General features: G+C 42.8%; 2 protein-coding genes across 3 annotated transcripts in view; one reads left to right on the forward strand and one right to left on the reverse strand.

Moving 5' to 3' along the window:
- LOC142576340 (uncharacterized) overlaps window positions 1-18,026 on the reverse strand; it is a 65,592-nt gene extending 47,566 nt beyond the window's left edge. Inside the window, exons 1-4 of the mRNA XM_075686437.1 lie at window positions 17,887-18,026; window positions 17,690-17,784; window positions 17,496-17,605; window positions 5,469-5,655 (exon numbers count right to left, since the gene is read on the reverse strand). Of these exons, the coding sequence (XP_075542552.1) occupies window positions 5,469-5,655; window positions 17,496-17,605; window positions 17,690-17,784; window positions 17,887-17,929 (435 nt within the window). The 5' untranslated portion in view covers window positions 17,930-18,026. The remainder of the gene's footprint in view (window positions 1-5,468; window positions 5,656-17,495; window positions 17,606-17,689; window positions 17,785-17,886) is intronic.
- Window positions 18,021-25,986, forward strand: LOC142576342 (meiotic nuclear division protein 1 homolog). 2 transcript variants are annotated; one of them, XM_075686440.1, is made up of 6 exons: window positions 18,021-18,099; window positions 18,565-18,630; window positions 19,053-19,226; window positions 20,615-20,722; window positions 22,790-22,949; window positions 25,721-25,986. In XM_075686440.1, exons 1-6 carry the CDS (start codon window positions 18,052-18,054, stop codon window positions 25,822-25,824), a joined length of 660 nt encoding a protein of 219 aa, XP_075542555.1. In that variant the 5' UTR covers window positions 18,021-18,051; the 3' UTR covers window positions 25,825-25,986. The 2 variants fall into 2 exon arrangements, with proteins under 2 accessions (XP_075542555.1, XP_075542556.1); XM_075686441.1 differs by lacking the exon at window positions 18,021-18,099 and adding an exon at window positions 18,259-18,402.
- Window positions 25,987-26,237: the final 251 nt, after the last annotated feature.

Consider the following 26,237-nt stretch of genomic DNA (forward strand, 5'->3'; position numbering starts at 1 on the left):
CTCATGCTAATTAAGATGTACTTGGCCGCACATTGGTTAACTTAGATCGGCAAGTGTGGAGCTCCGCAAATGTGTGACGCGAAAGAGCAACCACGGCACTAGCATACAACTTAAACAAATTGGAGTCCACATCGCCATAGTCATAAGTGGAAATCGTACATGAATGACCGCAACACTGGAACGCTTCTTGCCTATTTGTGCCTTTAAAGCCTTTATTCTTGCATTTACCGCCGCTCATGAGAGACCACCATGGTCACGTGTCTTCAGAATGGTGCAGTTTCCATTCATGATCACGCCGACATCAACCATGGTTTCGTCCATAGTGGTTGCAGCAAACAATAGTTTCATTTTAACTTTGTGCAAAGCTGTTGAGGATGAAGAGCACTGGATAAATCGCGATGGACCGACAATCCGTGACCAGCTCACTGGCGAAATAATAATCAGGATGTGCACGCAGTACCGAAATGCATGTTTCAGATGAAGACACAGCCATGCTGCCAAGGAAGTCGCGAGGCCTTCACTACTGCAAGCACTAGTCAATCAGGAGATGACGAGAACTGCAGCTTTCGCACTGCATTTGTGCAAAATAGAAAGAGAATTTGCCCATTCAGTCAGTAAATAATACCATGTTGACGTAGTAAGCATTTGTTTCTTGTATTCTTGATACGCTCATTGAAAATTTTTTTCCGTCTCGTGAAATCTGAATTAACGAGGTTTTGCTGTGTTACTATTCGAACACCCCTAAGTGAAATTTGAACATTTCTTCTAGTACTTTATGTATAAAGTATTCCCTAGATGATGCCTAATGTGAATATCTATTAATAAAAGACTATCCTGCAGGAAGTCATGCCAAATTGAACTTGCCACGAGCGTTTGAATGTTGATGAGGTGTCTCCTCTGGCAGCGTTTGTCTCGTGCCGGGAGACGACTGCGATGGAAAGCCAATACCAATGCTTGGAAGTTATCCACAGGAGAGGTCTCATTTCTAGGTGTTCTTATATCAGCATCAAGCAGAATAGTAGTAGATGAAATAGAGCCTCTTTATCTCTGCCTTCAAGCCTCTTGGGCCCTAACAAAACAATGCCTTCGGTTGAATGAGTCCACCGCTGGAACAGCCATGCTTTAAAGGGTCTGTGCTTGACTTTGCTCGCATTTCTATACGACCTTGAATACAGTTGGGGTCCTTGGCTTTCAACAATTTAATTGACCCCAGCGAATCGATCTACCCTGGATACTTGAAGACATTATGTGTAACCTCACTGTTCCTCCACTACTTTCTAAGCGATCTGCTCCTTCTGAGGAGGCTTGCTCACTGGTGCTGAAACATTTGGAAGTAGCATACCAGAATCATCTGCAAGTTTACATGGACAGGTCAGTCAGCATAGATGCAGGTAGTTGTGCCGGTCCATTTTGTATTCCATCCCTCGGCTTTAGCTGGACTGGACAGCTAGACAGCTAAGTTTCATTGACAATCACAGAAGGAGCTGCTATAACAGCTGCACTTCTGAAAATGAAAAGATGTCCTGCATAAAATGTGGTGATTTCTGCTAACTCAAAGCACGCACTTTGTCAGCTACTGTGTGATCTGCCATCAAACAAAGTCTGCCTACAATCTCTAGGCTTTTTGAGACGTAAAAAGAAGGAATTGATGGTCAAACTTTAGAGGACACGTTCCCACAATGCCTTTTCCGAAAATGAGAAACTTGATTCCATCGCAAGTGCAGTGCTATCAAGCCCCAAGAAAGTGAAACTACCTAAAAATTTTCCACCTAACAAATGACGGCATTTACTGTTATTTTCGAAAAATTTTTATGCCATTGAATGAGCCCTCTGCGATCAAGAGAATAATCTGCTCACACTACTTTTTCAAATCAGAATGGGTTTGGCATACATGCCAGCGTGGCCATTTAAGACCAGAATCTCACCTTTCCTGCTTTGTGCAGACTGCAGCAAGTTGGGTGATGCGGAGCATTTTATATGGTCCTGCCGATGTTATACTGCAGAGCTAAATGTTCTACTTGATGCCATGAGGAGAAGATTTCTCCACAACAGCGTATGTCTGGTGCTTCCAAAAGGCCACCACATTTTCAAAAAAGAAATACTGCACCTTCCTTTGCATTTCTTGAAGAGAGTGGACCTTCAGACACGTGGTGACAAATTATTCACCTTGAAAGAGGCACTATAGGCCAAGCAATTGCCAGATTCCAATTCCAGGCCTAACCCAAACGTTCCAGCATCATCACCACTGATACTGCGAAGGCAAGCACTTAATGCGAGAAGGCCTTAATTTGCACTCTCTTCCCAGATGCCAAGTGTTTGAGGCCTAGTGAGCCGCTGAGTTTTGGAGGCACTGCAAAGTGAAATGGTAAAGAGAGCAGCAGCATGGAATGCCTGCTTGCGAAAGGCGGCTGTGTGACATCATATTCCTTTCAGTTTCTTTGACACCATGCATGTCTAGTTAGCAATTGAATGTTTACTGCAATTTATACTATCCATTAAACTACCAGCCTTCATGTACTATTCTAATACTACCCTGTGTGGTGGCGCTCGACTCTCACGCATCCCTTGATGTTGTTTTCCTTGCATGGCTCTCGTGGCTTGTGTAATGCGGCTTCTCCGTGTAGCTTATTGCCGGCGGCAGTCGGTCTGGTTGCAGCGCATTACGAGAGATGGCACAAGTGTTGCACTGCTAACACCATCTAACAGCGGGGTTAGTTGGGCGTGACAGGGAGTAGGCTCTTCCTCTTTGTCAGGGACGGCAAGCGGTGCGGACATTCAGCGTGTGCACTGCTCCATGCTTTTGCGAAACCGCCTCGCAAGGCCTCGTTCGAATGTGCTATTGTTCGTGTGACTGCACACGTGAACGACTAGGTGTTGGTGTCCAGCATGGGGTGAACATATCCGCTTGCTATCCGGTCGCGGTGAGTAGGAGTTCCTCTATTTGTTGTGCACCCATCAGCATGTTTTGTCGATAGCAACTCGGCTAGCAGGCATTAGTGTATAAAAGGTGCAATAAATGCCATTGTGACTGTTTGCACTAATGTGTTCTTGTTCCTTCGTCCCAAGAGCATGTCTGACACTCCCACACCTGCTATCACTGCCAATGCTTTGCCTCATGGCCAAAGCTGAGAATTGTCTACGTTTTCTTTGCTTTGTACTGGTTGAATAACAAAGCTAGGTTGAATATCAAAGAAACTGTGAGAGGATCATGCTTCTCAAAAAAAAGACAGGCTCTATCTGCTGCATTTCAAGGTGATAAATGCCATACTGTTTATCAAATTTGGCACATGGTGCTCTATTCAAGTGAACAAGAATTGCGACAGTGTAACCTGGTGAGGTTTGCTATCGCTGAGCAGGGCACATTCATTCTAACACCGGAAGTAGGGACATATGCATGAGGTGTGAAGTTTCTCTCTGCCTTCAAAATCGCAACTACATTTTTTAGTTTCACAACCACTGAGATGCAGAATACCCAAATTGGCGGTACCATAATTTCTCCCAACTTCTGTTTAATTCTTACTCCACTTTTTCTTTTATTTTTGCATGTTCGTTTCTGTACTGCAAAAGCCCAATAAAGAGGTTCCACCAAAGCAGCTTAAACTTTTGGAATGCTATATACACAATTGTGTACATTTTACAAATGCATTAATTACGGCAGATGTGTTCAAAACTAGCCCTTCTTGTTTTATTTCGCTAAACCTTGTGCATTTGTTCTGTAATGTGCCCATCTACAGCCCTCTACGACAAAAGAAGCAGCAAGTATGCATCTAAACGAATAGAATGGTTGAGCCTGTGGCCATGCCGGCAGGGAAGTGCAAATAAATTCTTTCTGTATCTTTTCTCAAAAGTCCAGTGACGTTAACAAATTTGTGAAATGTGTGAAATTAGCGCATTGTCACAATCGTGTGCAAAGAATGGTAACAAACCTGCAGTAACACCCGGCACCGATCCTCATGAGATAACCTTCCACATGTGCTGCTTCATAGATCTCGAGTGTGCTCTGCACAACACTTTACAAGAATAAGTTTCACATTCAGCAGAAAGACTTCTAGAGGACATTGCTTCCAGGAACATACGAGATGCTGGCAAAAGCGACGAAGGTGAGGTTGGCCGGATTGACCTGATTAGCAGCTTTCTGCTCGCAAAGATGAAAGGAAGCTGCCGGATGAATTATTGCAAAGACTACCTCCTTACGACAACATACAGAGGAACTTCCAATTGAGAAAAAAATTATATCATTCCCTGTCTAATATGGAGTTCTGTGGCCTCACTGACAGCCAGAGGAATCGTGTACTTCATATACTTACTTTGAAGGTACAGGCCCTAGTCTAGTTTTGAGTACATCATGGAGCAAACATACACACAGTCAAGAAATGCCAGATCATTAGCACATCTCAAGGAATAAGGAAGCTCTCTGTGGCATATGCATTATACACAGTTGTGTGTGCTCTCATAAAAAATAAACCATGTCTGGGACCACGTGAAACTATTCCAATCTGTTTTGTTCTGAATCTTCCATTATCCCTCCCTGACAGGTCAGAATGACTTGAACACAGCCCATACAGGCGGGGCCCGAGCCATTTTTTTTTCTCAGCAACCGTCACATTTGCTCTTATTGGGTCACACGTGGGAGGTTCAGAGTGAAAAAAAGAAAAAGTCTTGTAGAAGATGGCAAACGGCATCTGAAAGGTTTAAAAGTTATGGTGTTAGGACTACGGTTGTCCTCAATGCCTGAAATGTTACAAAAGAGAGACAAAAAAAAATTTATAAAGTTACAACAGGCAACGTCATCCAATGACAGTTTTATGAAATTACATTGATGATACTGATGATAGTCCACCAGTCTATGAGACGAGTACAAGCAGCTCCCACCCCCATCCCCCAGCCAGGCATCTGGCTTTCCAGGGGTGCATTGCTTGGGAGAGGTTCATACAGATTTCTTTGCTTGTTGTTCAAGAACAAAAAAGAAAAACCATCACATAAATCTCAAAAGCAACAATCTTCAGGATCAAAGTCAATTTAAATTATGGAGCTAAACGTCCTAACACAACTCATGAACTATGATAAATGCCGTAGTAGGGGCCTGGCATTCTTTAACATGCACCTAAATCAAAGTACACAAGCGCTTTTGCATTCTGACCCCAATAGAATGTGGCCACGGGCAGTAGGAAAAGGCCCTTTATGGGTCCTGGTCATTCATGCTCATTCAAGGTCGTGCTTAGAAGGTAACACGACAGGTATATCTGTTATCCAAACTTGTAATTGGCTTACTGGTCCTCTTCACTACAGTATTCTATCTAATGCATGATGCTTCCTCAACCAGCATAGCTAATACGGCCTTACTCACCTCAACACATGCAAAAACAAAAAGAGCTTCTCCTGACTTCATGTTTCATGCTAGTTTGCAAATGCGTATTTTGAACAATAAGGACAAAGCTTTGTACTAGTTCAGATGCTAAGGACCTTGCCTGCAGGAAAGGGTTGCTACCGTTGAGGAATGTAATCAGATAAGGGCCAGCCAAGCGCAACACTCGGTAAGTGGCCTTGTGGTCACCACAGGCCAGGTTGGTCAGGCATGCAAGGGCTTCCAGCTGGCACGAAGCCTCACAGCTGCGCAGGACCACCGACAGAAGTTGGTCCAAGGCACTGTTGGTCCTGGTTGACAGGAAAGTGCAGTAGTGACAGAAACATTAAATATGCACACTGGGGGCTTTCAATGGTGTGACTTTCAAAGAAATGTTAAGCAGCTGTTGAACATCATCATTTATTAACACTTAAAAACACCTTGCAAAGTAATACATAAGGGGGGACCAAGGACATCAGCAAAACATCATGGTCCCCATTATATACAACAATAACGAGAAAGGTAAATGCAGAGGAAAAAAGAAAAGGTTGAACAGTCTAACTTGGTGTAGATGGTTCAAACGCGCTAATGCAAACAACATATCAATACTGAAATTAACCAAGAAAAACTGAGTAATCACAAGGTGGTTATTTGACAGTGAGTTGAGAGCAATTTGTGTAAAAATAAGTTACCATAATGAACACATAAAAAAGTCTACAGAAATGAATATACTAAACATACCGAACACACACATGAAAATAAGGAATGTGCTGAAATTTGATGCAACATAGACCGGGAACCACTATAGTACTATTTTTTTTTTCTATCTTCGCACTGCACATCGTTTTCAATACAAAGTTACAAGAGATGAGAAGTCAGGAGAGAGGTACTTTCAGACACCCTGCTCCATTTAAATTCCTGCATGCACTTTCTAAGTGACTTTCAGTGGCATCCCGCCTACATCATAAAATCAGCCAGTCACAGGTTGTGGGCAAAAAGAACAGAATAAAATTGGAAGAAAGGAAGCGTTGCATTGCACCTGCCGTGTTTGCCTTCCAGAATCAGGAGGGAATTTTCAAGATGGTTTACTTTTACAAATCAATAAAATTCATTTAAAGAACTGTCAGTTTTGCCAAAAGGGCGAAGCACTGGCTGCGATAGCAAGGATTAGAGTTGTGCTTGAATTTCTTGAACGGTGTTCTGACTATAGACCCTTTTCATGGCACAGTTTGCTCTAGAGGAACGAGATGGCGCTTTCGGCGGCGTACTCCATGTTGCCTCAACGAAAGTGTATGAATGCGAAACCATTACCGCTTCTGCCCTGTGACTTGGTGATCAGCTGTCGGAAATGCAACTGGGTGTTCCTAATGCATTGTATTCCATTTATGCTGCAAAATGTAGAATGGTAGAGGGAAGATGTGTGCAGTAGTTGGTTGTAAAAATAGTGATTGGCATATTAAGGAATGGAATGAATCTGTGTCACCAAGTCCACAGACTGCTGCTACATAAGAAGTGCCTGCGTTGCTGGCACTTCACGATGCATGACTGTCCTCGAGGACAGAAGCATTCACTCATCTGCCAGCATTGTATCGTTGACCTCCAAAGAAAGAATTGCTTGTGTTGTGAGTACCGACACAGGGAGCAGTGCCGTTCACACCCAAGTACCCCAACTCACACACAAGCTTGTGCCCACTCTATCACCATCCTATCAAGAATAAGTGAATGGGTGCTTACTTGAATCAACGTGCTGAAAGCATGGGTGACAGCAACTGCACAGACAACATTCAAATGTTTGAAGCTGAATGTTTTGTGACAGTCCACAAAGTAAGCAAGTGACTAGCGATAACATGTCTTTGCTGCAAGCTTTTACAAAGCACAGAACATCTATGTTTGAAGCCTTGTGCGCAGCAAGAACAAATCTATCGCAAACTGAGCGCACCCACGAGCGATTAGACAGAAAAACAATCAGATAGTGACCGCACCGAGGAACTTTACCGAGTCAGAGACATGACAAGCCCTTGATTCAAAGTGTTAGCCAAACAAAGAACGAAGAGCAAAATACGCCAATTTTGATTTAAATTCACAAGCATAAAGCTTGGAATAAATTCTAGCCTCACTTCTCATACAAGCCCCGTACACGCTGCTTGTGCTGTTTGGACAAGGCATAATGAGCTCTGAAAGTGATTACATGTCCTTTGAAGCTGTGGCCAAAGCTTTGTGTCCTCCATCCATTCACCATCTACGATATACACCAGAACAGATGTTTGCTGAGCCACACCAGGCATCATGCACATCAATTGTAAACATGGAGGCAACAGAGGCAGCTGACGCAAATAATGGATTCATTACCACATGATCAAACATGGCAACGCCCACAGGATAACCATGAAAATAGTCTATATGTGGCAGGCTGACTAATGTGGTTGAAACATATGCGGGTGCGCCAAATTTCTTCCACCCTCAAAAAGCTTTAACGCACCGTGTAGGGCCCATAATGGCATGGCACAGGCTGCCTGTAGAGAGGCGAAGTTACTTGCAGGGATGCTGCAAAGAAACCTGATTTCCACCATATCTGCTGGACTGTCAATGCGTGGTCGAACTGCGCGTGGCACGGTACCAGGACAACTATGAGCACACCGGAGCCTATAAAAGCATCGCATCGTGTGCTACTCTTCAGTGGGTCCAGCAGCAGTATGGAATGCACTCGCTTCAAAATCTTATGCTCTGCTTTGCAGGTAAGCTGGAAGTACAATTTCAAGAGCTATAGAAGTGGCAATCGTTTTCTATTGCTGCTGCCGGACCCCCTTGTAGTCCTCATGAATGTGTTTCTTTCGCTCATAAATTCCTTAAAGATGCTGTTGCTATTGTGCGGTAATGTCGAAACTAACCCTGGTCCCGACATTGAAAAAATGTTACTCGAATTACTCTCAGGACAAACAAAAATTAGCCAAGAGCTAGCGGGTCTTTCCTCTAGGGTTGCATCCTTCGAAGAGTGATTAATTGGTATAGAGCAGTCTATTGCACCAATGCTGATGTTGCAGTGTGCGTATCTGAGCTTGAAAAGGCTGTAACTGACCTTCGAGAGATGGTTAATAAATTGGATCGCAAAAACGACGATTTAGAAAACTGGTCCCGCAGAAATAACTTGCTTCTATTCGGTCTTGCTGAAGGCTCCCGCGAATCTTCAGAGGAGTTGCTGGAAGCGGTTACTGAACTGATTACATCGAAACTAGAAATTAAGTGCAGTGATATCTAACGATGTCATAGGGTGGGAATGCGAAAGAGCAATAATCCAAGAGCTGTAATTATTAAGTTGCTAGATTTTAGAACTAAGGTCGCTATATTAAGTAATGCAAGAAAGTTAAAGGGCACAAAAATATTTATAAATGAAGACTTCTCTGTTCGCCTGAGGCAGGTGCGCAAGGAGCTGTGGCAGAATTCAGCTGAAATAAGGAAAAATGCGCAAAAAGCAAAAAAAGAAGTGAGGCGTGCAGACAGGACACAAGAGTAGAGAAGTGGACAACACGAACGCCGGCTATCAACTGAAGGGAGCACTGAGGCGAAAGAAGAAGAAGACACAAAACTCAACTGCGCATGCTCAGGAATGGTAACACCACGTGTCAGTCGGGTACACGTGCCGGTTTACGTGAGAGATAACTGTTAGGACACTTAATCTCTTCCTTATGGAAAGTAATCGAAGGCTGACTTTTTTGCATAATGAATCCTTGCCAACTAGCTCAGCTTTCTGTCGTTGTAAGCGCAAAAAGCCCGGCTGCACTATGATCACCTGTTGGTGGACAACGTTCGGTACTCTTGGGATGATAGCAAAAAAGCTATCGTAAGAGAAAGCCGTCGCTTGACCGCTGTAGACAATGATTGACAGCTTCGAGCGCAATGCTTCACGCTTTTGAATTGAAATGCACGTAGCCTCATTAATAAAATTGAAAACTTTAACTGGCTTATTGAATGTCATATTCCATCAATTATATGTGTGACTGAGACTTGGCTTAACCAATCCATTCTTGATCATGAGTTCTTGCCTCCTGGTTACACGGTTCTAAGAAAAGACAGGTCTTCTGGCCGTGGTGGCGGAGTAGCACTTTTTATTAAAAGTGGTATTGAATTCTCTTTACTACCTCAACTTCCAAATGTTGAATCAATATAGTGTAAACTAAAACTTGTTGGTCTTGCTATTGTTATCGGTGCTATCTACCGTTCCCCAAATTCCGCGCCTGACATTTTTTCGGCTATCAGTGATTATATTGTCGGACAAAAGCTAAACTGTTCTAAACTGGTACAACCGGTGACTTCAATGCACCCGCTATAGATTGGCATTCGTTATCATCAACTGACCATGATAGGATAATTTGTGATTCGTTAATTAACATGTCAGTAGCTTTCGATCTATCGCAGCTGGTTGTTGATACAACGCGCGAAGATTCTGTTTTAGATCTTGTTTTTGTCAATGATGACTTGGTAAAGAATGGATATCAGTGCCGTGTTGTTGACGGAATTTCTAACCATAAGGCTGTTATTGTTCATCTAAATGTTGCTTGTGTACCAGCACGACCAACGTTTAAAACTGTCCTGAATTTTGAGCATGCTGACGACATTTCTATTATTGCTAAACTTGCATCATGTTTTGATGATTTTGTGTCTTGTAGTGAACACTACAGTGTTGATATGTTGACTAACCAATTTTATAGTATAGTTAATGAGTGTAATAGTGCAATTTGTTCCTCAAAAGAGTATAAAACGCCATGTTACACACCCATGGTATACCAGACCAATTATACAACTCAAACATCGCATTAAGCGACTGCGAAAACGACGGAATGCACACAATAATGACGGGGAGTCCCTAAATAAATTACTTAAATCTGAACTAAAAGCCAAAATGAGTGAAGCTAGAAAGTTCTATTTCAATACCACATTATCCTCTTTTATGAAAAATAATCCACTTCATCATCATCATCATCATCAGCCTGGTTACGCCCACTGCAGGGCAAAGGCCTCTCCCATACTTCTACAACTACCCCGGTCATGTACTAATTGTGGCCATGTTGTCCCTGCAAACTTCTTAATCTCATCTGCCCACATAACTTTCTGCCGCCCTTTGCTACGCTTCCCTTCCCTTGGAATCCATTCTGTAACTCTTAATGATCATCGGTTATCTTCTCTCCTCATTACTTGTCCTGCCCATACCCCCCATTTCTTTTTCTTGATTTCAACTAAGATATCATTAACTCGCGTTTGTTCCCTCACCCAATCAGCTCTTTTCTTATCCCTTAACGTTACACCTATCATTCTTCTTTCCATAGCTCGCTGTGTCGTGCTCAGTTTAAGTAGAACCCTTTTCGTAAGCCTCCAGGTTTCTGCCCCGTACGTGACTACTGGTAAGACACAGCTGTTATAAACTTATATAAACTTTTATGAAAAATAATCCACTGAAGTTTTGGAAAACCACCAACCCTGCTACCTACTGCCCATCATCCTTCATAATAAATGAAGTGTCCTGTTCGGACCCTTCAACAATCTCGGAGGCATTTAATGGCTATTTTAAATCTGTGTTTCGAGATGACAATGGTAACACCCCCGACATTGGTATTATGCAGGAAATGGCTCCATTTCCAAGAACTGAAATTAGCTATACCGGCATTTATAGCCTTCTCTTGAACATCGACATTACTAAGGGTGCGAGACCGGATGGTATACCAAACACGTTTTTGAAGCGCTATGCAGAATGGGATGCTCATTACCTAACCATAATTTTTTGTAAATCGTTAGAGACATGTACTGTACTGGCCATTTGGAAAATCGCCAATGTAATTCCTGTGTTTAAATCGGGTAATAAGCAACTAATTCCCAACTACAGGCCCATCTCATTAACATGTACTTGTTGCAAACTCTTAGAGCACATAATTCACAAACATGTCCTTCAGTATTTCACTACTAATAATATATTGTCGCAGAATCAACATGGTTTCCGCTCTGGTTTTTCTACAGCTACTCAACTCATTGAATTCACTCATGACATCGCTTCGGCTCTAAATAATCGAGGTCAGGTTGATTCCATATTCATAGATTATAGCAAAGCGTTTGATATGGTGTGCCACAGAAAACTTCTTAAGCGCAGTAAAATTATTAAAGATGACAAAATACTTGGCTGGATAGCTGACTGGCTACATTTAAGATCTCAGTATGTTACTTTTAATCATGCGCAGTCATCGTCAACCACAGTCACTTCCGGGGTACCACAGGGCTCAGTCCTTGGGCCCCTGCTGTTCATTATTTATATTAATGATGTCACACAGGTCATTAGGGACACACCAGTGAAACTGCGATTGTACGCTGACGACTGCGTGCTCTATACCAGAGTAACCAGCAGACGAGATCAAGAGGTTCTTAACAATGTATTTTCGTCCTTTTGTGGTTGGAGCAACGTGTGGCAAAAGAATATTAATTAGCAAAAAACTGTACAAATGACTTTCACTAGTAAAAAGCAGCCGTTACGTTTCAGTTATAGTTGCAATGGGCACCACCTAAATTCTGTGAATGCCTTCAAATACCTTGGAGTTACCTTCACTCAAAATTTAAAATGGCACCTTCATATTGAAACAATTTGCGCTAGGGCACTTAGGAAACTGGGATATTTAAAGCGAACCCTCAAGTTCTCTACTAAGGACTGCAAATTAACAGCATATAAATCCCTCGTCAGACCATTACTAGAGTACGCCTCCGTGGTATGGGCACCATACACTGCACTTGACATTAGTAAGCTTTAAGCCATACAAAAGAAAGCAATATGGTAAATTTTTCGCCGATATGACCGCAACTTCTCTGCCTCATCTCACACATGCGCATTATCAATAGAACCCTTGGCTCATCGATGCACACTTGAACGCATCACTTTGCTACATAAGATTGTACACGGCTAAAGTTGCATTCATGCCCCGACTTCCCTCAGTCATCCCACTGGGTGTGCCACGCGCCGGTTCACACCCACTTAATATTGTTCCTTTCCAGTCTTTTGTAAATTGTTTTAAGTATTCGTTTTTTCCAAGCACTGTTGAAATTTGGAACAACCTAGCTGGTTCCTTGCGGGAAAAACCTAATGAAGAGTTTCTGAAAGAATTGTCTAACCACATTTTGTAATTACATTTCAAATTCATTGTACATTGTTTTGATTTTGTGTCTGGTGTATCCACTCCTGCTATGTCTCATGTATTGAGACAGCAGTATCTGTAAATAAATAAATAAATAAATAAATAAATAAATAATACCTTTCACGAAGGGTATTTCATGAAACATTTACATAATACCTTTCATGAAAGAGAGCGATGTTAGGCTAAGCTGCATTGGCAAATGATGCTTCTGTGGTAGCAAAACTGCCACTTTTATCGTATAAGCCAGAAAAGATGCAAAAAATGAAATACATGTGGTGCTACTGCCTCGAATTTCCCACATCAGCTTGTTGTGATTTTATGGACTCTGAGTGCACTAGCTAAGCTCTAGGTAACATTTTGTGGGTGAAGAATGACTAAATTGCATTCTGAAGGGACAAAACACTCAGCCTTGTAGGTACTGAGAACTTTTCACACATCAAAATGGCTTAGATAGGGGAAAATATGTTGAAATCAAAGATTTCACACTGACACCACGGTTTAAGCACTAAATTCACAAAAAGAAAGTTTGGCCCTCTATTTCTCAAGTAATAATTAAGCTTCTTCCACCAAAGAATGAAAACAGGATATTAAAGGAATACTTTGCAGTTCTAACCTGACTTAATGATGGACTACAGTGTGCTTTTATGTAAGCCTGGTCGGTATTCTGTAAGTGTCCACCTAGTGGACATGTCCATTTTGTCTGCTGCTAAAGTTCTGATTGGCTGGGAGCGCCTGCCTCCTTTTGACGTGTAGTTCGAGTCAATCAGAACTTCAGCGGCAGACAAAATTGATATGTCCACTAAGCGGACACTTACACACACACACAAGAAGCAGATTGGTGCCCGACTTTGACTGCTGCATTAAACTTTTGCCGATTGGCCATTTTTCGAATCAGGAACACAAAAATTCTTCCTTTTCTTTATTTGCATAAAGAAATCCAGCATAATAAGGTAGAAAATAAACCACAGAAATGCTTTATTAGTAAGTAACATGTTAATCTTCCCTATCAATATTTCCAAGGGGCCTGATCGCAAGAATATCCCCCGTCACGAGTTCCTTCATGAATTGGGGCAGAAAATATGTACTCTGGTAACAAGTCGAGGCCGCAGTAGGCTAAAATTGTAGATGTGGTGGAAGTGATGGTGGTCATGTTTTTAGGCGCTGTGGAACATGCTGACAGGGCACACACGAGCAGAAAATGAAAAATTGAAGGGAAATCCGTGGCTCCACTGCAACTCTCTGATGACAAGCTCACTTCTTTTTTTTAATCCTGCAAAGCCCAAACACTATTCCACATAAAATGAAATTAAAACAACTTGTTCACCTCAATTTGTGGTCATAGAGAGTACATTTGCACTAAAACAAAAATGAAATGGTCTGTGAAGTTAATTCTGATTATGGGGCCCGCTGTAGTGGGGTGCTTCGGATTAATTTTGAACCCGTGGGATTTTTTAACATGCACCTAAATCTAAATACACAAGCATTTTTGCATTTCACTCCCATTGCAATGTGGCCGCTGCCACCAGAATCAAACCCGCGACCTCTAGCTCAGCAGCACAGTGACAGAAGAATGGTTTTTGAGTAATGGATCAGTTTAGTATTTAATTAATAGGTGTCTTACTGAGATATGCAGGGTGTTTTACGTAACTTGAACCAAGGATTTCAAAAAAATGTGGTTAACCACAGCGAATGAAAGCAACGACACATGGTTTGCCATCATGTGGTACTTCTTAGAGTATTTTTATATTCCACTTACTTTCATTAATTAACTCAGATAGATTATGCAAAATTTTTAACATTCCCTTTAGTACCAAGTGCATTGTTAAGTTGTAGAGGAGATTCAGAAACAACCGATCCAATTTTTTATGGCAATGTACAGTCTTGGTAAAAGGAACTTGAACCCGCTGTGAACGGCCGGGGAGCGGCTGCGCTCTGCTGTCGCGGCGCTGCCGCCGCGTGCCACTGCTTGCTTGCGCCGAGGATAAAGAGGGCGAGGGAAGCAAGTCTGTTACTCTCAAGCATTGTTTGATAACAGTGCCCGTGAAAAACTAGTGCGTCGTTCATTCTGCCAGCTGCGAGGTCGTCTTGCGGCCGCTGTGGTACGGCGCTTGGTGCGAGTAAATGAGCTCGCCTGGGTAAAACTGCCCGGCTTCTATGCAGCGCATTATACTATGAAAATGGTCCTAATCATTGAAGTTACCTATTACAATTTTATCCTACACATTCAAAGGCCTCTGCATTATGCTTTTAGATAAATGTGTTGAATGCGTTTCGGAGTGAGATGAAAACAAAAGATAAAATATAAACTGACACCTCTCAGTGCTGTCTAGCGTTGTTCCAGGTTTTATTGTAATATGCAGGCAATTCAATCATCGTTCATTCAGAAAAGACCGGAAACAGTAATTTCAACTACAAAGGCTCTCTTCGGAAAGGGCCTGTAACCACCGTTACAATATTTTAAATACGTTGACTGCACTTCTCCGCTAAGCAATGACCACACGAGTGCGTTTGGCGTCGAAGTTTTTTGATTAAACCCACAGCGAAATTATGAAAACTTTTCGGGACTAGAAGAAATTTGCCCTGCCTGCATAGCTAATTGGGTTAGACCCATTCTCTCGGCATTTTGGAAAATGCGCATTACCTCGCCTTTTTTTATATCTCAGTGCACAATGCCTTATTGTTGTTAGGGCCCACTTTCATGCACACATGAGGCCAGTGTGAGTTCATCTAGTTCGCAGTGGGCATCACGCGTTTGAAATGCGTAAAGTAGACCAGGGCCACGAGATTATAGGATTCTCGCATAGTGGCATTCTCGTCACACCGGCAATCCTGTCGCTGTCACTGGTTCACTGGAAGAAGTATTGTGGATATAGTTTACTGAGGTATCATTCATCTCTACGAGAAAGGGCTTCACAGGCAGTTTAAAAAAAATGGGTTATATGTAGTGTCCTTTCAACCAGAAGCCTTGGTTAGTTTACAGTCCAACACATGGGCGAGCTGTAATTGTTTTGGGCAACCACAGACCCAGCCACAATCAATGCTTTGAAGGCATGCTCCCTCTGTGATTTCGTCGAGGGATGCAGATGTCACCCTGAAGCTTGTGCTTTCTTGGTTAATTTGCTACTTGTGACTTTCATGATTACAAATATGAGATGCCATTGTGGTACGTTATTTATCATTCAGCTGTTGGATTCCAAGGGATGGGAAGCGTAGCAGAGGGCGGCAGAATGTTAAGTGGGCGGATGAGATTAAGAAGTTTGCAGGGACAACATGGCCACAATTAGTACATGACCGGGGTAGTTGGAGAAGTATGGGAGAGGCCTTTGCCCTGCAGTGGGCGTAACCAGGCTGATGATGATGATGCTGAAGACAGATCTTGGCTACGATCCTCGCAAAGTGCCCGTGTTCGAGCATGCGCAGGACTATTCGTAGCGTTGTTCCTTTAATTTGGTGCCGAAAAATATTAGCTGATGACTACGATACTCGGAATTGCGAAATTTGACCGCATTGCCATTGCGTTTGACAGCGGTCGCCAGAGACGCCCGCCCGCTCATCCAGCATACGCTGCAGACGGCAGGCTAGCCGGTCGGGTGGCTTCCGCTTCGTCACCGTCGCGTTCGCGCCGCGCTCACCGCACTAGTTTTTCACGAGCGATGTTATCAAACGACGCTTGAGAGTAAGAGACCTGCTTCTCTTGCCCTCTTTCTTTGTCCTCGACGCAAGCGAGCAGCGGCGCGCGCCGACGGTGGCAGCGCCGCGATAACGAGGCGCAGCTGCTCCCCGGCCGTTCAGAGCGGGTTCAAGTTTTTTGACGAAGACTGTACATGCTGCGTGGCGATATTTTTTTTTTTCGGTGTTTAAAGAAAGCCAGCGAGATATAAAATAAAACCATGTGGCTGCACTCATGCGCTATCGTATTGCTGCGTGTTCAACTGTGCTTCGAGCGAAAGAAACGTGAGTGAAGTGAAGTGAGAGTTCGGGACTCAAGGCGTCACAGGTTTCAGTACGTCAGCATCTTTGACGGTGGCACACGAAAAGGAAGCACCGTCGTCCCGGTCAAGCGATAGGCTAGAAGCACGGTTGAGAGCGCTGCAATACCACAGCGCACGAGTGCAGTTATGTGGTTTCATTTCATATTTCGCGAGCTTTCATTAAACGCAGAAAAAAAAAAAAAAGACACTGCGCAGCATGTATGTTCCCACAAGAAATTGAATTGGTCGTATCTGAACCACCTCTGCAAAGTAACGAAATGCATTTGGCCCAAAGTGAATATTAAAAATTTTGAACAATGGATCCGAGTTATTCGACTAATTAAGCAGAATATATATATATATATATATATATATATATATATATATATACACACACACACACACACACATGTATGTATCTTGAGGAGCGCCACATGACGGCAAACCATATGCCGTTAGTTTCACTCAGCTGTGGTTAACCACTTTTTTGAAATCTTTGGTTCAAGTTATGAGAAACACCCTTATACGCAAATGAAACCCCGTCAGTGTGTCAAGAACACTACTATGTGTTTTGCAGTGTTTCCCACACTAAAATCTGAGTTTTGAGCTAACAAATTCAGCATATAAAAAATGATATATTTAGCATTGTGGGCTAATTGGCAGAAGTGATACTGCCAGGTAAAATAATAGAGAAATAGGTCCCAGAGTTCAAAACTGACACGGGGCTCCCGGTATTGAGATACGAAACAATATTGTACAGAGTCCAGGCAAAAGAGTTGAGCACGTAACACAGGCAGAGCCTACATCACATGCCCAGTGACCTCAAGAAAAGGCGCAATGCCTTCATTCGGCCACCCATCGTGCTACGGCCTTGCGCACGCTAAATTGTCCCCAAGTGTATCAAAGACTGTATTACACAGCTCTTGACTTTCCTGTACTGCTCGTAATGATTTTAGCTGACTCGTATTCCTCGTGCGACAGCACAGCAACGCAGGGCCCTGTGGGGTGATTTACCTGAGGAACTTACTGACGTATTCGTCGCCCACCGCCAGCGAGTTCTTCAGCTTCCTAAAATAGTGCGTGTTGTTTCTTTCTGCTTTCAAATCCTTCAGCATTGCTTCAAACTGCAAAGACGGAGAAACATGAAAGGTGCTTGTAGCCTAGAAATATGCCAGACCAACTAACGTCATTAGGCGGTTATGCATTACCTCTTCGATTGCTACGGGTTCGAACTCTTTCGTAGAAGGGACTGATGCCCCTCGCCTGTCGTCCACAAGTTTTTTTCGACGCTCTCTCTGTTCAGCTGCAAGTGAAAGCAAAGGCTTGATGAAAGTGCGTGCTATGGTTTTAGTGGGCTTTGAAACCAACATTACAAAGAGGTAATCCTAATAATGTTAAAACGCACCGCACTGCTGACTCCTCAAAGTTTGCCTTATCTCGTCGACCATAGTGCCCGTGTATGATCCAAGGCTAGCCAAAACGCTACCTTAGCTTTCTGAATATTTAGGAGGCAGTGTTCTATGAATAGATTATTCAACCAGCGCCGTTATGTTGCAAACCCGTTTTCCTCATGTGCAGACGGCGTGTACCATGGGAGCCGCCATTTTTTAAAGCTGCGGTACGTTGTTGACTTTGGCTGACTTCTAAAGTATTTTGCAATCCAAAGTTTGATTATACTTTGTTCAAAAATTCTTCAATAAGCTAAGTTAAAGCAATATCGACGTAAATGTGTATTAATATTAAGAGTTATTTAGAATATTATCCATTTAATTATAACGCGTTCAGTTAACGCGCCGAGCTTGAGCAAGCAGACGTTCACTTTGTCTTGACTTGCCCGGTAAATTTGTTTCACACGACAGCACCTGATACGACATCATTTGTGCTGGAAAAAAAAAAAATTGCATTCTTGCCGGCTGCAATGGTAAGGTTTATTGCTAGGATAGTGCAGTGCTCATTAAAAATTTCGTGATTTCTATTATTATCGTTTAGGTGTGTGATTTTCTGTTTTGTAGTGACGCACTCTGAAACCTAAAGTGTTTTCGATGTTATAACACATTGCTATTGTTTTTTATTGTTTTTACAGTCCAAGAGAAAAGGTGTGAGTGCTGAAGAAAAGAGACAGCGGATGCTGCAAGTCTTCTATGAAAAAGTGAGCGCATTCATGACGCACGTTCAGTTTGAGTTAATCACGATCACAAGAAGTACGTACATTTACTATTCCTAACTTTGTTTGGTCTTTTAGAAACATGGTATTCAGTTGCTTATTTATTTGTCGATAGCAGCTGTTTGAAAGTTAATTGAATCATCACTGTCTCTTGCACGAGAACATTTACATATTTTAGCGGCCACATTTCGATCGCGAAATGGAAAAGAACGCTCGTGTACTATATTTATCTGCGTGTCAAACCTCAGGTAGTCAAATTTAATACGAAGCCTCCCGCTATAACGTTTCTCAAAGCTGCAGTTTCACAGCTAACCTTAGCTTTTGTTTAAAGCCTTGAAAAGCGTAGTTTCTGGGCCGGCGTTCTATTTTGCATTTTTTTTTGTTTTTTTTTAATTTTTGTTTTGCAGAAAGATGTGTTTCAACTGAAAGACCTCGAGAAGATTGGCCCCAAAGAAAAGGGCGTCATAGCGCAGGCAGTTAAAGATGTTGTTCAGTCTTTAGTGGATGACGGCCTGGTGGACTCTGAAAAGATCGGCACATCAGTTTACTTCTGGTCGTTCCCAAGCAAAGCTGTCAGTACGGTGAGTCTTGTTAATCTAGAGTAAACTGTGACATTGTGCTGTAGAGACCGTGAGGTATATACTTAAGTCATTCTACTAAAGTGTACCTGTCTACATCTCATGTGCCCTGCCTAAGCCAATCTAAGTAAGTTCACCCTCACAGTAACTGTGGTCGCTTTATTATACATCAAGCGACTGTCAGTGATTATATAGTGTGAGCAACACTTTGATGATGGGATTTATTTTTGCAGTTTCAAGCATTTCGATAAGAATGTACTCGTAGTGATTGCATGATGTACAGTTATCAGCGATACTCGGAGTACATGGCTGCCGGTTTGCTCTGGGGACACTAATGTGATATGTCCCAGTATTAGATTAATGCGAGAGGCTTTGTGATGTATTTTGACTGTATTTGGCTCCCCAGTGATAACTCTGTGCTTACCGACATTTTCATTCGCTATGTAAGCAACACTTTGGTGAACCTTGGCTTCAGTCTTTTGATAATAATGCACTTGTCTGGCCTCTTTCACAGCATGAAAATAAAAAGCTTGAACTTGGGGAAATTGCCAGTATTTACAGCAGAGCACTACTCTCGATGACATGTTGTATGGGGGATGATAGAAGGTGTGAAAAAGTAATGTACTTTGCATAACATTGCTTGCACTTAAGGCTACACAAGTTCAACATTAATGACATTAGTTGGAAATAAAAAAAAATAATAGGTGTAACACAGGTTTCCTTGCTATTTACTTTAGACATTTACTTTGGTCACAATTAACTTTTTTCTGAAATTCATGTTTCTTGTTGAGACCTCATTTCTGGCTCACCTTTTCTAACTTGTTTAATTATAGATACAAGCGATACCTGGCATATTGAGTAAGCAAACTGAATAAGGCCACGCCACAGTTGCTCCTGTCGCTTGGGTGTTCAGACGTTTGCAACCTGACTGGAGCAAATTAATATGCACAAAGAACCTCAGTAGGCAGGGACCACATCCCTGCCTCCGTCACTGCCATCTATAACACCAAGAAATTCAAGACAGCCACTAATAATCATATCTACCTGCCATGATTGCTTAGTGGCTTTGGTGTTGCGGCGCTGCTAAGCACAAGGTCACGTGATCAAATCCCGGGCATAGCGGCGGCATTTCGAAGGGGGCGAAATGCAAGAACAAGGTGCATGTTAAAGCCCTTAAGGTGGTGAGAATTAATCTGGAGTCGCTCGCTGCGGCTTGATTCAGATTTTACAATCAGATTGTAGTTTTGGCATGTAAAACCACATAATTTTATTTTTTAATTGTCATATCTGTTCTTTTGCCGCCTCTCTCAAAAGCCTTTGGGCAATGGAGAGTGTGAAAGCAAGTAAATAAACTGTGGCTCACAGCAGCAAAATGCACATTTTCTTTCCAGAGAAAGCGTAAATTAGATGAGCTGAAGACAAAAGTGGACGATGTGCAGAAGAAGCTCAAGTTTGTGGAGAATCAGCTGGCAAAGGCTCAAGTGGGAAGGGAAGATTCGGTGAGTGGCAACTTCCAATGTGGCCTCCTATGCTGTTAATGAGGTAATAGTTGCTGGTAGTTAAAGGGGCACCAGAGAGAAGTGTAAAGTTAAGCTGTAATAATGAATTGCACTTCTGCAATGGTAAAGCAGCCACTCTTTCTCCAGGAGGAGGTCTGGTAACCCAGGAAATACATAAACGTGAGAGACTGGTGGTGATGCCATCTTGAATTTCCCACACCAGCTTGTCAGGCCATCATTGTTTTTTGACAGTCTACTCGGACCTAGCTAATTGCTTTCCGCTAAAATAAAAAGGTACCTGAACTACAGTGCATTCTAACAGGCATAAAGACTATGCAGCATGGTGCAAAAACCTTTTGGCAACGAAATGGCTTAAAATTTAGGAGAATATATTTCGAATTCCGTGACATTAGACTGATCACTGCTGGTTGCTGGGCTGGTTTGTCCTTACATATTGCAGGGAAAAAGACATGAAACCATGCAGAAAAACTAAACTGGATCGGAAAGATGCTCTTTCCTGTCCCGTCGTTTCTTCACATGGTCTTGTGTCTTTTCCACCATCATCAAACTGATTTGCTAGAGCTATGGTTTATTCTTAAATTAAAGAAAGGGGAAGTTTGGCTTTCATTTTTTTTAATAATAATCAAATGTAAATGAAGCTTTTACTACAATTTACCAGTTTAAACTGATTTAGTGTTGCTCTTTAGTGTCCCTCTAACAGTTATTGATCACCTGCCGTGGTTGCTCAGTGGCTATGGTGTTGTTCTACTGAGCACAAGGTCGTGGGATTGAATCCCAGCCACGGCACCTGCATTTTGATGGGGGCAAAATTTGAAAACACCCTTGTACTCAGGTTTAGGTGCACGTTAAAGAACCCTAAATGGTAGAAATTTCCTCCACTACGGCGTGCCTCATAATCAGAAAGCGGTTTTGGCACGTAAATCCATACAACTAAATTAATTAACAGTTATTGATGCAGTCTATGTTATCTGAGGTTTCTCATGCATCAAAGGAGCTCTTAGGGGCAAATGAAAAAAGGTCATCAATCTGTTTAATTTTTATTGCCTTAGGTTCTTATGTTGTTTTCACTTCCACTTCCTTATTTCACAACACTTCATAATACTGATTAGATGTATTGCAGACCTAGTTGAGATACTGGCTGTCTTGGTGGCAGCATGCACGCAAGAATAACACTTGCCTATTTCCTTTAAGTCTTCTTGTTAAATATTATTAACTCATATGCACATGTACTGCATTGTTAGATGTTAATACTTATAGTAGGAGTAATTAAAAACTGATAAATCTCGTACAATAGACCATGTGGTTATAATTGGATGTCCAACCACTAGGTGCAGCGCAGGCAAGTCAACTTGAATTAAAGTGCGTGCTTTCAGTATCCAGCTACTAGTGACCACTTAAAATATTGAATGAACAGACAAAATGTGTCCATCTGAAGTGTGTTCAGATTGTTTAGGTGTTAAGGGTCTGTGAATCAAATTGGTCTCTGGCAGGTCTGAATAATGGGCACATTCTTTACAAAACATCTTCACAGGGGCTGCGTTCTAGGTTGCTCACTTCCAGGCAGATACTTTCACATGACATGGCATTCGGCATGATGTCTCATCGACTGACAGTCATTCAGGCTTAGCCAATTAGTGTTCACTAAAAGTTATACCCTCAAAAGCCATTGGCCTAGAATACGGCCCCTAAATAGGACCTCAAGATACGTACGACAGGCACCTGAACTTATGACCACAAGGTGTCGCAAGAATGATTTCATTGCAATTACAGTCTAGTCGCTACTACCCTGCCCCCCCCCCCCCCCAATAAAAAAAGGTGCAACCATTCTGTTTCATTTTTCCTTTTGTGCTTCATCAACGGTCTGACCATGCTCTACTCGTCAATGGTCTGACCATGCTCTGATTAGGTTAAGATTGGGAGATTGAGAGTGGTGCATGAGTGGCAATTGAGTGAATGCGATCCTTACATTATACCGGCCCTAGTCTTAGTTCGCATCATCAGGCTGTTTCTTTGGTCTAGCGAGTGACACATGGAATATCAATGCAGTCTGAGCGAGAGGAACTGATTTCCAAACTGAGTGACTTGGAGCGCAGCCGGGATGAGGTTTCAGCTGAACTGGAGAAGCACAAAGACTGCGACCCCGAGGTTCTGGAGGAGATCAAGAAGCAGACAGTCGTAGCCAAGGAGGCCACCAACCGATGGACGGGTCAGTCACCTTTTTTTGGGCACAGTGGCTTTGGCATTGTGTGGTTGACTGTACAATTGGCACATTTGGTTTCCAGCAGTGGCACCTGTATTTCAGTGAGGGCGGAACATGCAAGTACTCATGTGCTCAGATTTCGTGGATGCACCCCTGCCAACTCTCCTGAACTTTTTTTTCAAATATTATACGAATTCGGGCTATTTTTAAGATTTGACGAATGTTGTCATGTTTTACGAAAAATAGATTATGCTTGCTGAAATGTTTTAAAGATGTTGAGGGATGAGGCTGCACATAATAGGAGCAAGATGCATAGAAGCAATTGTGATAGAACCTGTGTTGCCCTTTTTTGTAGCAGCACAAGGTACCGTATACCAGAGGCATACTTGCTTCGAGCAAGTTTATTGATTCAAATTTCCGAAGCAGGTGAAATTGGCTGCAGCAAAGTCGCCAAAGAAGTCACTGTGATCAAAAACGCTGACTTGCTTGTCAGCCTCTGCTGTTCCTAGTTCGCTGCTGCTTCTACGCTGCATTGAAAGGTAAACATTGTTAATAAAATATGTACATATGGATCCCACAAGAGGTGTATGCCCAAGTTACATTTTACATGCCCGTTCTCCTAGTCATAAATGTGAGTTTTGTACGAATTTTAAAGTTAACAAGTTGGCAGGTATACGGATGAAAAAGGTTAGGTTAGGAGTAGACTTTCTCGCTGGTGCAAATATATGGTGCGAGATTAAGTGAGTCGTTCCGCATTACCTAAAGCCTCACATCTACCAAGAGCAGAGACTTCATGCGCGTGAAAAATTATGTAAGCTTTAAGATGAGGTTGGCACTACCACCGTGCAAAAATGGTACCTACTCCCATTATGTAACATGTTCGATTTCACATCACCATCAGACTAATTTATGCCCATTGCAACACGAAGGCCTCCCCTGGCGAATCTCAAGTTACCCCTGTCTTGCGTTAGTGGCTTGAGCAGATGCCAGCAGGTTTGCTGATTTCATCACACGACCTAGTTCTTGCCATCCGTGACCACATTTCACTTCCCATGGCACCCCTTCTGTAACACTAGTAGACAGGCGATTATCTGCTCTATGCATTACATGGCCTGCACAGCTCCTTTCTTTCTCTTCACGTCTGCTAGAATACCAGCTACTCCCATTTGCTCTGTAATCCACACAATAAAAATCACTGCAAAGAGACATTAACTGCGCCTGGTATGAGGGGATGGTCTTCGAGGAGCATTGTCCGAAGAGTAATCAAATAATGACACTGTGTGGCCATACTCTGTAATTGTCCACCCAGTGAGCTGTCCATTTTGGCTGCTGCTGAAGTGCTGATTGGCGGGGGTGCAAACAAGAACGAGGCAAACACTTCCATCCAGTTTCCTTCTTGCTTGTACTGCTCCAGCCAATCAACAGTAGTGGAAATTGACAGTCCACTAGGTTAACACACAACAAAATACCCTCCCTCGCCTTTGGTTCATAATTACAGGGGTTAATTGCCAGTATTTTCTTTTGTGACCTGCAGTTTCTTTGGTCCATTTGATGTTCTCACTCACAAGTTCACCGTCTCATACTCGCTCCAAACACAGGTGTGAGATAGTGTGTTAGTGAGTATTTAAGGGTCTGAATGGACGTGACTGTGAATGAATGGGTGCAATTGAGTACCTGCAAGTTTGAGTGAAAGCGACTATAACCATGAGTGGGTGCCTGTAAGTGTCAACTGTTTTTGAACATTATATTTTTGAACTATTATATGAACAGCACCGCTAGTGAGTGTTGGAGAGTACAAGTGGGCACAAGTAGCAGTAAGCGTGAGTACACATAAGTGCGATTCAGTAAATAGCCTGTAAAAATATTGGTAAGTGAGTATCCACTTATTCTACCAATCTACGCTGCAGTCTGAGTCAGTAGGTTTTGAAATTATTCGGAAACACATAAATCAATTTCAGCTAACCTTTGTGCAGTTTGTTCCATAGGGCAGCAGTGAATGCCTAGTGCTTTGACTGATGCATTGTTATGTGGTGTTTCAAATTACACAGAAGTTCGCTCATTAATTGTTGTTTGAATGTTTCGCAATGTCCTTTGCTAGGATGGAAGGTTGATTTTTGCATTCGATTGACTAGTTGCAGCTGTAATTAATGCTATGGAATTATTGTACAGCGGAAAAATACGAGGATGCATAGAGGCTAAAAACACGTCAGCTCATTCCGTTTTGAAGTCGTGTAGATTGCCGACCAATGACTGACGCGCGTCGGAAGCTTCTCCCCTAGGAGGCCGAGACAAAGCTACTTCCGTAATGCCGATACATCCCCCGAGACGAGGAACTTGGCCATCTCTCCGCGATATGACGCACGCACGCGCGATTCCGCTTCCGTAATCGTGGTCCAGTGCCCTGGAGGATGCGTGGATAGCTCAAGCGCGCCGGAAACTGTGCCGCTCGTAGGCTGAATAAACAATTTCCGTAAGACGACATATTTCCCGCGGCACAAGAAAGTCCGCTATCTCGCCTCGATGCGACATATGCGCGCGCGAGCTTTTAGCGCATTTGTGTGAGCTGTTAGAAGAAAGGTATGAGAACGGCACATATAAATACTTGACGGTCACATAGAGCAGAACCAGTTACAAGCGTAATCGCAGTTTAAAGCCGATAAAGTTATAACCCGGCAGAGTGAGATGAGATCGTCGTGTTCGCACGCCTCCTCTGGGGCGGGTTGCCAAGTGTGATACGTATGCCAGGTACTCCTAAGCATTTCACTGTATATTTGCAGATAACATCTTTTCAATCAAGTCCTGGGTAAAGAACAAGTTTTTCATCGAGGAGTCGGTGCTCAACAAGCAGTTCGGCATCCCGGAAGAACTGGACTACGTTTAAGCTTCGGTAAACATCGCCTCGGTCTGTCCATACGGAACCAATATTTCACAGAATTTCGTCAGCTGCGCTTCACGTGGCTGTGAACTTTCTCCCCTCTCTGCAACAGCTGTTGCGTCAGCCGTGACCTGACACGTAAATGAAAATAAAAGTTGTTTGTTGGTGTTTTGTTGTCTGCCTGCAAGTGTTACTGCTATCAAGGACGCAAACACGTATTCATGGATGCAGAATGTTGCGTCGATGGCATGCGGTGCGACTTGAAGCAACTGTCGCAGTCAACTTGCATCAGCAGAATTCAGTAACTGCGCGGTACTCGATCTCTGAAGCGCGGAAAAAACAAAAACAAACCGCGACTTTCCGCAGCTGCATGACATCACTCGCTCGCGAGCCAATCGGAGGGCGTGCTAGAAGTCGCG

This window comes from Dermacentor variabilis, chromosome 3 (genome assembly GCF_050947875.1).
Source record: "Dermacentor variabilis isolate Ectoservices chromosome 3, ASM5094787v1, whole genome shotgun sequence".
NCBI lineage: Eukaryota > Metazoa > Arthropoda > Arachnida > Ixodida > Ixodidae > Dermacentor > Dermacentor variabilis.